This window comes from Brachyhypopomus gauderio, chromosome 16 (assembly GCF_052324685.1).
Source record: "Brachyhypopomus gauderio isolate BG-103 chromosome 16, BGAUD_0.2, whole genome shotgun sequence".
Classification (NCBI taxonomy): Eukaryota; Metazoa; Chordata; class Actinopteri; order Gymnotiformes; family Hypopomidae; genus Brachyhypopomus; species Brachyhypopomus gauderio.
Genome location: NC_135226.1, coordinates 13447933 through 13465384, shown reverse-complemented (window position 1 = coordinate 13465384; position 17452 = coordinate 13447933). Strand labels below are relative to the sequence as shown.

The 17452-nt window shown below is 39.4% G+C and overlaps 1 protein-coding gene across 1 annotated transcript; it reads left to right on the top strand.

The window, feature by feature from the left end:
• The first annotated feature begins 7915 nt into the window (after positions 1-7915).
• Positions 7916-14394, top strand: LOC143477539 (macrophage mannose receptor 1-like). Its single transcript, XM_076976193.1, has 11 exons — positions 7916-8143; positions 8376-8402; positions 8541-8927; positions 9228-9575; positions 10006-10401; positions 10483-10872; positions 12501-12566; positions 12684-12737; positions 12962-13015; positions 13795-13877; positions 14150-14394. Exons 2-11 carry the CDS (start codon positions 8378-8380, stop codon positions 14228-14230), a joined length of 1884 nt encoding a protein of 627 aa, XP_076832308.1. The 5' UTR covers positions 7916-8143; positions 8376-8377; the 3' UTR covers positions 14231-14394.
• The last annotated feature ends 3058 nt before the right edge of the window (positions 14395-17452 follow it).

The following is a 17452-nucleotide window of genomic DNA, read 5'->3' as shown; positions in this document are numbered from 1 at the left end:
TTAGAAGGACTAGATTTAGAACTGAGTACTGGGCCAGACTGTGAATCAGTGAGTGTGAAGTGGGCCAAGGAGTAAATGACTAGTGAGATTCTAAGCAAACGGGTGATGGGGAGACAGATGACACAACGCAAAGGGTAACTGGTGTATGTGGTTTGAAAAAGTTTATAGTGGAAAGGGGTGTGTTTTGATCATACCACTGTTTCTGCAGGTAGCAAGTCGTACCTAAAGCATCTCAGGTCACAGTAGTTCTTGGGAGTAAAAGTGTAGTCTACCCTGGTTCTTAAATTCCTGGATATGGGACCTTTTTTCATGACTCTGTTCAGGTTCAATAAAGGTTTAATTAAAGCAAGAACAACTCTATTGCCTCTAAATCAACTCTAATTTGATCAAACTCTAATTTATTTATAAGAAAGAAGAAAAGAAGAAATCCATCCATCCATCCATCCATTATCTGAACCGCTTAATCCTGCTAGTCGGGGTCACGGGGGGGCTGGAGCCAATCCCAACACCTCCGGGCGAAGGCAGGGTACACCATGGGCAGGTCGCCAGTCCACCGCATGGCCAACACACACGCACGCACTCACACCTACGGGCAATTTAGCATGATCAATCAACCTAACACGCATGTCTTTGGACTGTGGGAGGAAACCGGAGTACCCGGAGGAAACCCATGCAGGCACAGGGAGAACATGCAAACTCCACACAGAGCAGCCCAGACCGAGAATCGAACCCAGATCGCCTCGCTGTGAGGCGACAGTGCTAACCACCACACCACCGTGCCAAAAGAAGAAATCAGTTCTTGAAATGTAGTTTTGGAGTGAGAACAAGTAACACATTCCAACATATGTTCTTTCGGGCTATAGCTTTCTGTAGAAGTAGCGTTTTATTTCTGTAGAAGTAGTGGAGATATGGAGTAGTGGCGTTATGGGGATTTATAAAATTACTGTAAAATTGTAATTCTAGATTTATATAATTTTTTTGATGTAATAATATTTTATTTACTTTAAAGCTAAAGCTTTTCAGTATCCATGGCTAATCTAGTGGCCGTAAGCTAAAAAAAAGAAATCTAAATTCACAGTCAAAAGAGAATCGTGTAGAACAGCATAACTAAATTGTGATCAGCCCTGCCCCTGACCTAACTTCCTTAAGACCACTGACCCAAGCATTATCTACAACACCTGATTGAGCTCTTTAGAATTTTTGCAGAATTCACTAATTCTTGTGCAAGATCAGGGTTAAAGCACACCTCTACTGAGAGGCAGATTGCTCTAATATGTCATGACGTCTGCAACCTACAAGTACATGCATGCTAAATTTAGCATTGCACTATTGCAGCTCCAGACACATCTAAACCAAGCAACTGAGACCACTGAAAGTATGGCTGTGTGGCGAGAAAGTGTGTGTGTGTGTGTTGAGAACATGTGTGTGTTGAGAACGTGTGTGTGGTGATGAAAGTGTGTGTGTGGTGAGATAGTGTGTCTCAGTGCAGGCAGACAGAGTCACTTGATCTCTCAGCCAGTGACAACATATTTTCTTTATTACCCAGTGGCAAAATAAATCTCTGCAGTCAGTTCCAGTTTGCCAGTATTTAAAATTAAATTAACATGAACAATATCAGTGTCATACCAATCTCTGCCTAAGAGTGATCTACTGCCTTAGTCTTACTGACAATTACATATAATTCAGCATTAATTTCATAACACCCTCAGCATTCGTGGACATGTAAAACATTATAAATCATTTTCAGTTTCTCAGCAAAAAGGTTTCTCAATAACTTTCATCATCGCTTTAGAATAAACGTCTGGGACATAAGGATACCATTCAACAGGACTGTTTACTTAAAAGGGGGGCGGCCCAGTTGTATTAGGAGCTGGGATATTTTAGAAAGGAGGAGCGTCTTGTATGTCTGCGAGGTCTGAACAGAGCGGGAACTGACATAAATTAGTTTATACAGTTCACTTTCTTAATTGCTGGTTCAGCGTATTTGAAGAGATGCATAAAAATTATAACGTTTGCATAAAACACCGGAGACACGCCGTATATATTTGATACAGCACCGCTTGTGGCGCATGCAGAGTACTTGCGTTCTGGGTTTTGTTACAGGGCGTTGGCTGCTGTCCGCATACCTGCATCCTCAGTACAACTTTGTGAATCAGTCAATGGGCCAAGGCTCAGACATTTTATATAAGCTTCAAGCATTCGCTAATAAGAGACAAACTGATGAATGTTGCTCAGTGAGCCCCGTTCATGGCACGAAGTGGAATGACGCTAGTCCTCAGTAAGAAACAACTCAGTAAGAAACAAGTTCAAAGTAAATAGAACAAAATGGAAGAGCCAACAGGTGAAGGTAGTTCATGTTGAAACCACACAAGGGCGGCATGGCAAGACTGCAACATAAGGGCTTGTGTTGCTGAGGCTGTGGCAGCAGGTGTGGTGATGGAGCGATGGGACACACACACACACCCACCAGTCCAAAAAGACATTCTTCTGAGCTTCGGCACTAATGAATTATTTAGAAATTACAAATTATTTAGAAATACAGTTATTTTAATACATTATTTCATGAACATAAAATGAACAAAACTAATTAAGTAAGAATGAATGAGCAAAAACCTCGTTTTAGATGTCGTCTTATGCGCAAGTTTTCCGTGTCAGTTGAAATAATACCCCCCACCCCTCCATCAGTTATTTTAAGGTGCATGTAGATGGTCCATTTTGATACGCTGAGAATACATTATCTTTATTGAATGTTGTAAACTTTAGTGTTCAATAAATATAGTTTATTCTCAGCTTATCAAAATGCCTGATCCATAATGTTAAGCTTCCAAATACATGTTTTACAGGCTCCATTGGAATATAATTCAGAATGTTTCTAACGAAAGTTTGTTTGATAGAGAATTTGAAGAAAATCTGGTGATCAGTTATGTAATAGCCTACTGACCCAGTAAACTTGCTGTCTGAGACTATGTATATGTGACCAAATTAAACCCTATACACTTTATCTGGTATCATGAAACTGACAATCAGATGAGAAACATACTGATACACTATCAAAATCCTGCAGAAGATAAAAAACTTTTCACATTCTGACCTTGTGAACCCTGACGTCTGAGACTATGTAGTAAGAAGGGAACTGCACACCTTACTAATTTCTTATATCGTTATCTTTTGATTCCTGCACGCTGCCTTTGTCTTCTCTGAGTTTAATTGAAATAGTTCCCCAGTGCTCGGGTTCTTGGCAATCCCTGTGTGTGCTGAAGCGTGACATTAGAGCGAGTGGGATGCCTGGCCCACGGGCTGAGATGGTATTTCACATTTGAACAGTGCAGTTAAAATGTACACTCCATTCTATTCTATAATTTGTCAAAAATTTATAAAGGATTCAGATTCCTATTCAGACAGGCTAAACATTCTCTTTGGCTCCGTCCAAAATGCTGTACTTCCCACATATATAGTATGCCAAAGCAGTACACGATAAAAGGTAGTATGTCTGAATTCATAGTAAGCATTAAACAGCAAGCGAAAAGTACTCGGATGGCTTACTGAAGGAGACATTTTGAAGTATGTGATTGCAGCACACTGTCCTATCCCATGATTCAACCTATCCCATGATTTGTTGACATCATACATAGTATGTATGAGGTTGTATGCATACTGCCCAGCTGCCTGCTGAAAGAACGTACAGTTGAGCAGAACATACTGCACTGAAATCTAGTGCCTACTGCTTAAGTACGCCATTTTGGATTGTGTATTCCTCATAAGCATCGGCATAGATCTGCACTGCACTACATTGATCAACTACAAGATCAACTACATTGATCAACTACAACTACAAGATCAACTACATTGATCAACTACAACTACAAGATCAACTACATTGATCAACTACATCGATCAACTACAACTACAAGATCAACTACATTGATCAACTACAACTACAACTACATTGATCAACTACATTGATAAACTACAACTACAACTACAAGATCAACTACATTGATCAACTACAACTACAAGATCAACTACATTGATCAACTACAACTACAAGATCAACTACATTGATCAACTACAACTACAACTACATTGATCAACTACAACTACAACAAGATCAACTACATTGATCAACTACAACCACAACTACAGGATCAACTACAACTACAAGATCGACTACATTGATCAACTACAACTAAATTGATCAGCTACAACTACAAGATCAACTACATTGATCAACTTCTACTACAACTACAAGATCAACTACATTGATCAACTACAACTACAATATCAACTACATTGATCAACTACAACTACAACTACAAGATAATCTACATTGATCAACTACAACTACAAAATCAACTACATTGATCAACTACAACTACAACTACAAGATCAGATACATTGATCAACTAGAATTACAACTACATTGATCAATTACATTGATCAACTACAACTACAACAAGATCAACTACATTGATCAACTACAACCACAACTACAGGATCAACTACAACTACAAGATCAACTACATTGATCAACTACAACTACAACTACAAGATCAACTACATTGATCAACTACAACTAAATTGATCAGCTACAACTACAACTACAAGATCAACTACATTGATCAACTACAACTACAAGATCAACTACATTGACCAACTACAACTACAAGATCAACTACACCGTTCAACTACAACCACAAGATCAACTACATTGATCAACTACAACTACAAGATCAACTATGTTGATCAACTACATCGATCAACTACAACTACAACTACAAGATCAACTACATTGATTAACTACATTGATCAACTACAACTACAACTACAAGATCAACTACATTGATCAACTACTACTACAACTAAAAGATCAACTACATAGATCAACTACAACTACAACTACAAGATCAACTACATTGATCAACTAGAACTACAACTACAAGATAATCTACATTGATCAACTACAACTACAAGATCAACTACATTGATCAACAACAACTACACTGATCAACTACATTGATCAACTACAACTACAACTACAAGATCAAATACATTGATCAACTACAACTACAACTACAAGATAATCTACATTGATCAACTACAACTACAAGAGCAACTACATTGATCAACTACAACTACAAGATCAACTACATTGATCAACTACAACTACAACTACAAGATCAACTACATTGACTACACTGACTATGTAGTCCTGGTGAGAAAGAGAACCTGTAGTGTAATTTTGACTTCAGCATGAAACGATGATAGGATTGCCAGAGAGACAGCTCAAAAATATGCGAGACAGCTCAAAAGTATGAGAGACAGCTCACAACGAGCACAGAGTATGCAAATTGCATCATTAGACAAACAAATTAGTTGCTAACATTGATAAAGAGCTCTTCTGTGGACCTGGAACGTGGTTTCTTTAGCATGGGTTCAACACATTAGTGTGTAAATTTGTGCCTTAGCTTGCAAAAATGTCAGATTTTCCTATGGGATGATTAGCTGTGAATTAGCCAGTAGCCATGACTAACAAGAGCTTAAATTAAGTGTTAAAAATCTCTCACTGACACTCTGAGGACTATTGGCCAATCCCAGAAGGATATGAGTTCACCAATTATGACACATGGCATATTATGTACATACAAGTACTGGTAGGTGCAATGTTTGTTTTGGCATTGTTTACTGACTTCCAGGAAGTGTGGCCAGGGGGTTTAAATTGGTGAGTTAGATTAATTAAACATGGAACATGCTGTCATGATGTGAAGAGTAGAAAAACAAAACAGATCAATGAAATGAAATTCAAATGTATTTGTATAATTATTTTATACAACACAACTATCCAGAAATCATATATGCAGAAAATCTGGGTCCCGTCTCCTAATGAGCTAGCCGAGGCAGGAAAAGACCACTGAGAGCGAGAGGAAGAAACCTTGAGCTGAATCAAGGCTCGCCAGACTGCAAACATAAAACACATAAAGAATATTTTTTTTCTTTTGACTAAGTTGCTATAAAATATCTTATGAACCTTAAGAAATTACATTATTGTATTAACTTGTATTATGATAATCCATTAGTTCTGTGTGAGGAGCATTTACTGTCTTCACTGAAAAGACCAGTTGACCACATTTAAATTAATTACAAATATAGCCCACACATTGTTTCTTGAGCTCTGTGGCCAGCAGTTTAACCTGATATGTCACAGCATTATTACACTACAATCTCTGATAGTTCTGTTAATCAGAACATTTTTATTTCAAGATTACAGTTGTATTTTATCAGCACAAAAATGCTGTAAAAATATAAACTACTAATCAGACTAATTGGCTTAGAAGTTTCACTTTGAAAATGCAGGCTGGCATTTTACAGATGCCAACGCAAATGTTGTCTTTTATTTTGTTTTATCTGGAAGCATTAGGCAGTGATACTGTATGGAACAGAACCTGAATCACAGGGTCACACCCCCCTGAAGGACTGTGATGTTTTGCCCATCTTCACTTTTACAAAGGGCCTGTAACTCTACCTTTGTACTGCCAGATTATCACAGTCTTTGTTCTCGGGCTTGTTTAAAACATCAGGGTCAACGATACAATGAACAAAACAAAACAACATTCTTCAAGTCAGAGGTTTTTCTCAGGTGTATTAAATGTTTCTGATTTTGGAGAGAACATTCATTGATTTTTTTTCTGATTGATGTTTTTCCACGGGTGAGTTACCGGACACTTGTGACACTGGCTATCTTGTCAATGTTTTCTATCCCATTTTTTTCTAATAATACAGTAACCCAGGAGGCTTGAACCAGCATCTCGGGTGTCAGTTAAGGGGAAACACATGTTTCAGTTTAAATCAGGCTGTTTAGTGAAAATGGACAGGGTCTGAAAGGCATCTCTGGGTCTAAAGAACAGCAGTTCTAAAGAACAAGAGTTCTAAAGAACAGCAGTTCTAAAGCACCAGGTAAGGCTCCAATGAATGCTTCACCTTGAAACATTATCATATTCAGATCATCAGAACTGATGGACACAGTGTTCAAATGAAAACCATAAAAAATAAATTTAGCCACTAAATGACTAAAATGTAGGTCATTAGATGCCGACATTTAATCTCTTTTTTATACATAACTTTCATAACCTTCTGTTTGCTTTGAGTTGTGCAGTATATTGGTGTAAAAAACTTATCACCTTCAATGTTTGTCTTAAAAAGTGTAAAATAATTGGTAATATGCTTTACTGCCCTAGTAAACATTAACAAACTATTAACTCAAGCATGATCAAACCTAAAGTAATGTAAACAGCAATTAAAATCCTCATCAATACCCAAAATTAAGAGACACCCATGTTTTTGTCTTCTTGTAACAATATGACCTGGAACATTTGAATAATAATAATACCCATTTTCTTCTTGCTAATAATATCTAAGCATTAACCGCAGTGGCAGCATGGAAATGTAAGTGGATCAGTCACTTTGTTAACATTACCTACAGTTTATTAATACTGACGTATATGGCTTCTACCTAATGGTGTGAAGAATACCAATGAAGAAAGTAAAGTGTAACCAGATGCACCAATTTACATGCACATTATTATGCATAATTTTACAGCTCCCAACTCCTGCAATATATATTGTTGATGTATCAGTAACATTGTACTGTTAATAGTTTCTCTATGGATCTGTGATGTATGTATGCATTGTGTCTGTATGAATTGTGATTAGGCATTGTGATTAGAGTTAATATTTATATTTAATTACTGTATTCACATATACTTCACTATTTTCAAAGCTGACTGACCTTATTGTATTTTCATACTGTGGGTGCTGTTTATTTAGTGTAGTGTTTGTTCCCTCCCCTAACACTTTAGCCATAGGCTCCAGTCACTGTATCTTTTGTTTTTCAGGTTTTGGTGGGAGCTGCTCTGTATTAAAAGGACATGTTGTTGTATATAGGTCAGTCTGTGCTCATGTTACTGTATTGTGCATGGACTGATACCAGTGCATCATCCCTTTGGTTATTCATTACTTAACTCACACACTGAAGTTACAAAGACTTATTCATGCTGGAGTCCACACACAGAGAAAGGTTCCTTCTTGTACTGTTAAACTGAGGTGATTTTATATCAAATTTACCTTCTGATAAGGCTGGATCATACTGGTAAGACCTTTATTGTTTTTTTTTTTTTTGTTTTTTTAAACAGTTTATTTTCTTTAATTCTTTAATTTTTATAAATTTTTTTGTTTTTGGTCAAACAAATGTTTGATGCGAAACAAAATATAGAGAGCGCGAGAAAGAGTGATGAATATACATATATGTATTGTGCATATTACATATATAATGTTTATATGTTTTTATATGTAAAATGCATTTGAATTTTTCTTCCTAACAGTCATGTTTTCCATCCTACTATTATCAGGTCAGCTTGCCATTGCAAAATAATGTTTCCTATCCTTATTCCTATAGTTTTTATAGTGACCATTTTCGTATTCAATTAGAAATTTTAACTTGGAAAGTTTGAACATATAACATATCTAGTGTTTGACCTGGACCGCAGGGCTCTGGCTTCTCTCTGCCTGCCTTCCTCGCCACTACCACTTTGTGAATCAGTCTATGACGTGGTCTGAGGCCCAGAGCTTCTGCAGACACACTCACACTGACCTGGCCACAGTGGACAACACGGAGGACATGAACAGACTGCTGGAGTCCAGCAACAGCAATTATACTGGATCCGCATGGATCGGACTGCATGATGATGTGAAGAACAGCTGGAGATGGTCCCTGGAAGACCCGCAGTTCTACAAGGAGGGAGAGAGAGACTTCAGGAAATGGATCACAGCGATGTCGGGTCTTTCTGGAAGAGAGCCTTTCTGTGTGCTGTTTTACAGTAGTACATGGTACATTTTCCCCTGTGATAACACCGTCTCATTTGTTTGCTTTGATGGTGAGCAGTTCCTCCTCATTCTCACTTTGTTTAAATGAACATTCCTCACAAAATCGATCTATAACGTGTTTTTGACGGCATTATGTATTTCAGGCCCTTTCTAGCTTGTTGCAATGTACTTTCCATTTTTAAAAATATATATGACATCTCAAACTGTAGATTCTGTTTGGAACCATGTTTAGAAAATATACACTTTAAAAGGAAATGTAGAAATACGACTTATTCTAATATGCAACAGATCTTTTTCAAATGGACCTAAAATGGTACTGCATGTAAAAGTATGTTTGTTGTTCTTGTTAGGAAGCGAAAAGCCCAGTGAGAGTTTGATTCTTATATCTGATGAAAAAAACTGGACGGAAGCTCAGAATTACTGCAGAGAACATCACACCGACCTGGCAAGCATCAGGAACCAGGACGAGAACTCCAGAATCGCCAGCATAGTGGGAGCGAGTTTTGTATGGATCGGGCTGTACAGGACCAGAACATGGTCAGATCATAGCAACTCATCTTTCAGGTACTGGAAAACAGAAGACGTATACTCAGAGTTAGAGGATCTGGGTCCGTCCTGCACTGCTGTGAGCCTCGGAGATGATGGCATGTGGACTGATGAGAGCTGTAACATTACTCTCCCGTTCATCTGCTACTCAGGTAACGCATCTTATTTATTAGAGCTAAATAAATCGAGTGTAAATTATTAGCTGTGAAGACAGTCAAATGCGTGTTTTCCACTACGCCGGTTTTAAAAGTATTAGCCTCTCGCTAGGCTTGTAAACTAAACGCGCACCACGAAAATGTAGCAGTGTGTCGCCCCGTTTGTGCAGGTGAGCCCGCGGACCGGCTGGGGGGCCGCATGAAACCAGGCAAAGAGCCGCATGCGGCTCGCGAGCCGCGGGTTGGCCACCCCTGATATACAGTATATAATATGCTTCACCCTTACTGCAATTAAGGCCATGTCTAGGTTTAATTCCTGGGCTGGAAAAGCACATGACCATGAATACAAAATAAAATATTTTCAGCCCAATTGTATAATTATAAGTTGAGATTGTTAGTAGCACAAATCATCTTACTCTCTCGTCAGTAAAGCCAACGGCTTTCCTTCATCACTACCACTTTGTGAATGAGTCTATGACGTGGTCTGAGGCCCAGAGCTTCTGCAGACACACTCACACTGACCTGGCCACAGTGGACAACATGGAGGACATGAACAGACTGCTGGAGTCCAGCAACAGCAATTATACTGGATCCGCATGGATCGGACTGCATGATGATGTGAAGAACAGCTGGAGATGGTCCCTGGAAGACCCGCAGTTCTACAAGGAGGGAGAGAGAGACTTCAGGAAATGGTTGGAGTACCCTCGTAACGAAGAAGGAAATGACTATTGTGGACTAATGTTGTATGAAAGCCAGTCAATGTACAATGAAAAATGGGTGGATAGACCTTGTTCAGAAGAACGGCCATTTGTTTGCTACGATGGTAAGAAAATCTTGTCCCACGTTCCTCATAAGTTTCACTTTTGAAGAGATTTCACCAAGTCGTCTGACTTTCTAATTACAGGTAGAAAAAATGCCACTGCAACATACGTTCCAGTGTCTGAGCCGAAAAACTGGACAGATGCTCAAAGTTATTGCAGAGAACATTATTTAGACTTGGCCAGTGTGAGAAACCCTGAGGAGAACAAGGAGATCTTCCAAAGAACATCGGAAAGTATACAGATAAAATTATGGCATGGCATTTGGGGAGTTTGGATTGGAATATATAGAAACCTTACATGGTCAGACCAGAGCAAGTCATCTTTCACTTTCTGGAAACCTGGAGAGCCAGACAATGGAAAAGATTCTGTGTTAGACTTCCTGGATCAGCACTGTACAGCCGTCTCCTTCGGTAAATCTGGGGAATGGACAGATGAGAACTGCTTAACGGCTCTTCCTTTCATCTGCTACAGCTGTGAGTTCAGAGCTTACACCACATGTCATTGCAATTCGAGTTACATATATGTATGAAAGGTGCTTACAAATAAAGATTATTATCACCAATACAGAATTCATTATGAGAATGTCAGTTATGTGAATATGCATATGTGGATCAGTATCAAACCACAAATGTACAGCTAAGGACATATGGACTCAACTACTGGCTGGATGGTGTCAGACCATCAGAAGGTGTTGGGAACTGACCACTGACTGTTCTCAGTGCAGTGTGTTCTGCACCGATGGCTCTAGTCAGTCCTTGTTAGAGCTGTATTGGTCGATTCAGCATCCATACTGATTTAAATTCAAACAAGATAATATAGACATAAACTGCATACATGTTTGTCACATCGTGGCTTGATTTGCCGTGGCAGTGTGCTAGGCTAAAATTATGTTTTGCTAGAGTAGTTTTGTTTGGCTATAAGTGTTTAGTGAACAAGTGAAGCTTTTGCTACTGTATTGACATTACGCACCTCTGTGGAAGGAGCTCAAGAAGAAGTGGAAGTCATTCACGACACTGTGACACACTCATTATGAAGCTCATACCTTCAGGAAGCAGCGGGTTCCTTTTGAGCTGTTCTCTTTTGTGAACGTATATCTGTAGTGGTTATTGGCTGTCTAGTGTGTTTCGGTGCACACAACACACAGGTGATAGGACACAATAGTGCACTGATGGGTGGTGATAATCAGTCACCTTCATGTTGCCCTTAGTTCTTCAGTGTCAGTTTGATGTTTCCTTAGACCATCATCAAATAATGAAAATATGACCCCCAAAAGTACAAGGAGTTCTAAATCGAGAATATTGGTTTATTTGCTATTGGTGGTCAGTGAGGGGTTGCAGGCTGCAAAGGATGAAGTTTTTTAATATTAGTTGGATAATGTACCCTATAAAACGTTAAACATCACAAAAGCATTCAAGTTGCTTTTGATTAATTAAGTTGTATTATTATAATTGATATAAATATGAGATGAATAATGATATGTAATAGTATATTTTTCGCTACAACTCAACTACTGGCAAAAACTCTCTTACTATAACTATTTGTATCACTATATCACATGAAACAGTTTTGCCCTTATATTACATTATATTAGATATAATTGTAAATTATATAAAATGGAAACAATAACTGTGATGCTTTGCGTGCGAGCCTGAACAAGGTGGACGCATTCGTTGAGGGGAGCAATATTTATTATGGACAAATGAAATATCAGAGTAGTTCAGGCAAGCCATAACATTTGAGCAGTACGAAACATAGCCGAGACGTAAACTAGAGACAAACATGACTTGCCTAGGCTAGAGTAGTAAAGAACAGACACAGCAACAGTAGCAATAAGTTCCACAGTGATAGCAACAGGCATAGTAACAATAACCAGTAATGTACTGAGGTAAACACAGTGAATGAGTAAACAACCCGGGAACAGCTGATGGTAACACAAGAGGTGGGGGTTACAACTGAGCAGGAGGGAACAAACTGACATGAAAACACGAGGGAGAAGACAACAAAAGCCATGATTGACAGGTTGAGGCGGCAATATACATGACAATAACTGCATCATTTCTTTGTTTATTCATTTCCTCATTTACTTTACTCATCACCCAAGATTCCTACACAGCAGGTGCCACTGTTAAACCATTACCCACTTCAGCCAGTGAACTTACAAGAGAAGGTACATATTATCTGGTCCAAACTGTGTGATGATGTGAATGGATTCATAATACATATATGACATGAATGCTTATTCATCCATTTTTTAATTCAACAACGAATCTATTTTTTTGCACAGTGATTAACACCACCAGACCTCATGCTACTCCAAACACTGAAACCAGTCCAGAAGGTACGTGCTTTCTGAACAAAAGTAAGGTGAGAAATCAAATTCACACAGCTTTCCTTTACCATAGACATAGGCCATCAGCCAAAGTGTGATTGGGCAGGTTATGGTATATATCAATACTGACAAATCTGGGTGTACTTTATTGGGCTTTTATTCCTTTAATAATTTTTTTACATTTATTGATTGAAATGTTTATTTCATTACTCCTTAATTCATTTCTTTATTAGTGATTAATCCTGACCCACCGACTTCCACCACATACAGTGACCTCAAACCACCAGGTATTTACTATTTGAATGGAAACTCATGTTAATATTCATTTGACTATGTAATTTTCTATAATTATATAAGATGGATAAGACAAACATTTACTTACTACAGTTTAGTTACCACCATTGGTGTGAACGATGACAACAAACTATGGACAACATTTTCTTTTAGGCAATGTGAACATTAATTTATTCATTCATTCATTCACTCATTAATTTATTCACTCATTCATTTGTTCATTCATTCTTTCATTTATTCATTCTTTCATTCATCTGTTATGTCATGTGTTCATTCATTCATTCATTCAGTCAGCCATTCATTGGTGCTTTTTTACTTAGAGTCTAATACATGCCACAATCAAATTCATACAGCTTTCTCTTACTGTAGATGTAGATAATCAACTAACAACTAACGGTCAACTAATGGTCTGTAGTTTGGTAGTAGTATATGTGACATTAGAAATGTCTGGGTATAGTAATGCTCACCATATTGCCTCATATTAAATATTCATGACTCAGTTAATAATAGATAAAGACTGCAATAAATATACATTAATGGACTTTTTAAGGTGAAAGCCAAAACCCCACCCACCCTATAGAGTAAAACCATTTAAAATGGTGATACATGCACTGATATTAACAGTTTTATTGCTGTTAACACCTGTATAAGAAATTAGTGTCTTAGTATACTTTAAATACAGTATATACTGTATATACATATATTAATATAAATGAAAATAGAAAATTTAATTATAAAGCTTCCAACATACAGCCTTTTTTACTGCTTACAGGTCATGTGGTCATCCTGAATGTCAAGGTCAATGCTCAGAAAGATCTATCAACAACTTATATAGAGGAAGTGGTCCTGGAGAGGGTGAGGAGGGTCTCCGTTTGAACCATATCATATTTATACCCTCATTCTTGCCATTTGGAATCTTTAAGTTTGAATATCTTTAAGTTTGAATCAAATAAGTTTGAATTATCTAGAGCTGTATTTATTATTAAATTATCTAGATTACTATCTAGATTATAAATGATCTTGTATTTATGAAATTATCTAGAGCTGTTGATATCCAGAACCAGAATGAGTGAAGTGATAGATTTTCATCCTGTCTTCATTCTGTCTCTCCTTCTGTGTCTCTCAAGCTTCAGGAGGAATTGAATCGCCTGGACATACAACATGAATTCACATTACATGTGAAAAGCATATATAAAATCACTCCCTGATAGTGTGTGTGTGTGTGTGTGTGTGTGTGTGTGTGTGTGTGTGTGTGTGTGTGTGTGTGTGTGTGTGTAAGCCCATCATACATTTAGGGAAGCTCACTCTATATATAGTGGTAGCTATAAGCAAAATAGGCCTAGCTGTCCCACAGTTCATAAATAAAAATTGATGGATTAATTCTAAGGATTTGTAATTTTTTTAAAACAGCCTTGACTCTCTTGCCTTGAGGTGTTCTGAAATGTTCTTCATGTATAATATTTTGAATACAGTGCTCATATATTTTAAAACACAGATGTCTGCGTACGTGTGTGTGTGCGTGTGTGTGTGTGCGTGCCTGCGTGCGTGTGTGTGTGTTTGCGCGTGTGTGTGTGTGTACGTGTGTGTGTGTGTTTGTGCGTGTGTGTGTGTGTGTGTGTGTGTGTCTGTTTGTAATCCAAGCCTGAATGGAGACTGTTTGTATTAACTAATTAACTAATCATACTAATATAGGAGAGGTCTATGGTCTCTTGTTCTTACTAAAATAAGAGAAGTTTATGGCCTCTAAACACTGCCACACAACAGGAGCAAAATGCATGTTGTCATTGAAAATCTGACCCTTAATGGTGAGTAAGAACAGTCAAAAGCATTTGGGTAATGTATCAATGTAAAATACTGTACGAAGTTTATTAAAGACAGAAAGATGGATCAATCTAGAGATCTCAGTTACATCTGTTACATCTCTGTAGGAGAGAGCTGACCCCCCCTTCCCCCTGCCCCCCCAAAGACCATGGATCTTATACTATTTTGCTACATGATTACATCATAATTAACTAACATTAGTTATGGACGTTGGGCCTCATTGGTGGCCCTGATGAGGTGATGAGGTGAGGTGATGAGATGAGGTGATGAGGTGAAGTGATGAGGTGAGGTGATGAGATGAGGTGATGAGGTGATGAGGTGATGAATTGATGAGGTGAGGTGATGAAGTGATGAGGTGAGGTGATGAAGTGATGAGGTGAGGTGATGAGGTGAGGTGATGAAGTGATGAGGTGAGGTGATGAGGTGAGGTGATGAGGTGAGGTGAGGTGATGAGGTGAGGTGATGAGGTGAGGTGATGATGTGATGAGGTGAGGTGATGAGGTGAGGTGATGAGGTGAGGTGATGAAGTGATGAGGTAAGGTGATGAGGTGAGGTGATGAGGTGAGGTGATGAAGTGATGAGGTGAGGTGATGAGGTGAGGTGATGAGGTGAGGTGATGAAGTGATGAGGTGAGGTGATGAGGTGAGGTGATGAGGTGAAGTGATGAGGTGAGGTGGTGAGGTGATGAGGTGAGGTGAGGTGATGAGGTGAGGTGATGAGGTGAAGTGATGATGTGATGAGGTGAGGTGATGAGGTGAGGTGATGAGGTGAGGTGATAAAGTGAGGGGATGAGGTGAGGTGATGAAGTGAGGTGATGAGGTTAGGTGATGAGGTGACGTGATGAGGTGAGGTGATGAAGTGATGAGGTGAGGTGATGAGGTGAGGTGATGAGGTGAAGTGATGAGGTGATGAGGTGAGGTGATGAAGTGAGGTGATGAGGTGAGGTGATGAAGTGATGAGGTGAGGTGATGAGGTGAGGTGATGAGGTGAAGTGATGAGGTGATGAGGTGAGGTGATGAAGTGAGGTGATGAGGTGAGGTGATGAAGTGATGAGGTGAGGTGATGAGGTGAGGTGATGAGGTGAGGTGATGAGGTGATGTGATGAGGTGATGAAGTGATGAGGTGAGGTGATGAGGTGAAGTGATGAGGTGAGGTGATGAAGTGAGGTGATGAGGTGAGGTGATGAAGTGATGAGGTGAGGTGATGAGGTGAGGTGATGAAGTGATGAGGTGAGGTGATGAGGTGAGGTGATGAAGTGAGGTGATGAGGTGAGGTGATGAAGTGATGAGGTGAGGTGATGAGGTGAGATGATGAGGTGAGGTGATGAGGTGAAGTGATGAGGTGAGGTGATGAGGTGATGAGGTGAAGTGATGAGGTGAGGTGATGAGGTGAGGTGATGAAGTGATGAGGTGAGGTGATGAGGTGAGGTGATGAAGTGATGAGGTGAGGTGATGAGGTGAAGTGATGAGGTGATGAAGTGAGGTGATGAGGTGAGGTGATGAGGTGATGAGGTGAGGTGATGAAGTGATGAGGTAAGGTGATGAGGTGAGGTGATGAGGTGAGGTGATGAAGTGATGAGGTGAGGTGATGAGGTGAGGTGATGAGGTGAAGTGATGAGGTGAGGTGATGAGGTGAGGTGATGAAGTGATGAGGTGAGGTGATGAGGTGAGGTGATGAGGTGAGGTGATGAAGTGATGAGGTGAGGTGATGAGGTGAAGTGATGAGGTGAGGTGATGAAGTGAGGTGATGAGGTGAGGTGATGAAGTGATGAGGTGATGAGGTGAGGTGATGAAGTGATGAGGTAAGGTGATGAGGTGAGGTGATGAGGTGAGGTGATGAAGTGATGAGGTGAGGTGATGAGGTGAAGTGATGAGGTGATGAGGTGAGGTGATGAGGTGAGGTGATGAAGTGATGAGGTGAGGTGATGAGGTGAGGTGATGAGGTGAGGTGATGAGGTGAAGTGATGAAGTGATGAGGTGAGGTGATGAGGTGAGGTGATGAAGTGATGAGGTGAGGTGATGAGGTGAGGTGATGAAGTGATGAGGTGAGGTGATGAGGTGAGGTGATGAAGTGAGGTGATGAGGTGAGATGATGAGGTGAGGTGATGAGGTGAGATGATGAGGTGAGATGATGAGGTGAGGTGATGAGGTGAGATGATGAGGTGAGGGATGAGGTGAGATGATGAGGTGAGGTGATGAGGTGAGATGATGAGGTGAGGTGATGAGGTGAGATGATGAGGTGAGATGATGAGGTGAGGGATGAGGCCTTCTTGCATTATTAGATGTAAGAAAAAGGCACTGTTGGTTTTACAGTGGTAACCCTTTTATTTTAAGAGGTCAGTGGGGTTTATATCAATCTCTGCACTTCAGTGCCCTTCACTTTGGTACCACATTTTATTGTTTATTACAATGTTTATGCATTTGTAAGTCAGAACAGAATGTATTGATCGGATTGCTAAGCTGGTTTATGAAGCATCATGTGTGTGTTTAATGATTGAGCAGCACGGCTTAACCATGTTCTGTGAGGGGAATTGATCAGAATGTCTGAGAGGGGTTGAACAGATCTTAGGATGAATCTCTTCTCTGCACAATGCAAGAACACAAATGCTT

Excerpts from the sequence above, each read along its gene's own strand:
- LOC143477539 (XM_076976193.1), top strand. The coding sequence starts at position 8,378 with ATGTTTTCCATCCTACTATTATCAG. Across the intron at positions 8,928-9,227 it reads CTCATTTGTTTGCTTTGATG|GAAGCGAAAAGCCCAGTGAG; the intron begins GTGAGCAGTTCC and ends TGTTCTTGTTAG. Across the intron at positions 10,873-12,500 it reads TCCTTTCATCTGCTACAGCT|ATTCCTACACAGCAGGTGCC; the intron begins GTGAGTTCAGAG and ends TCATCACCCAAG.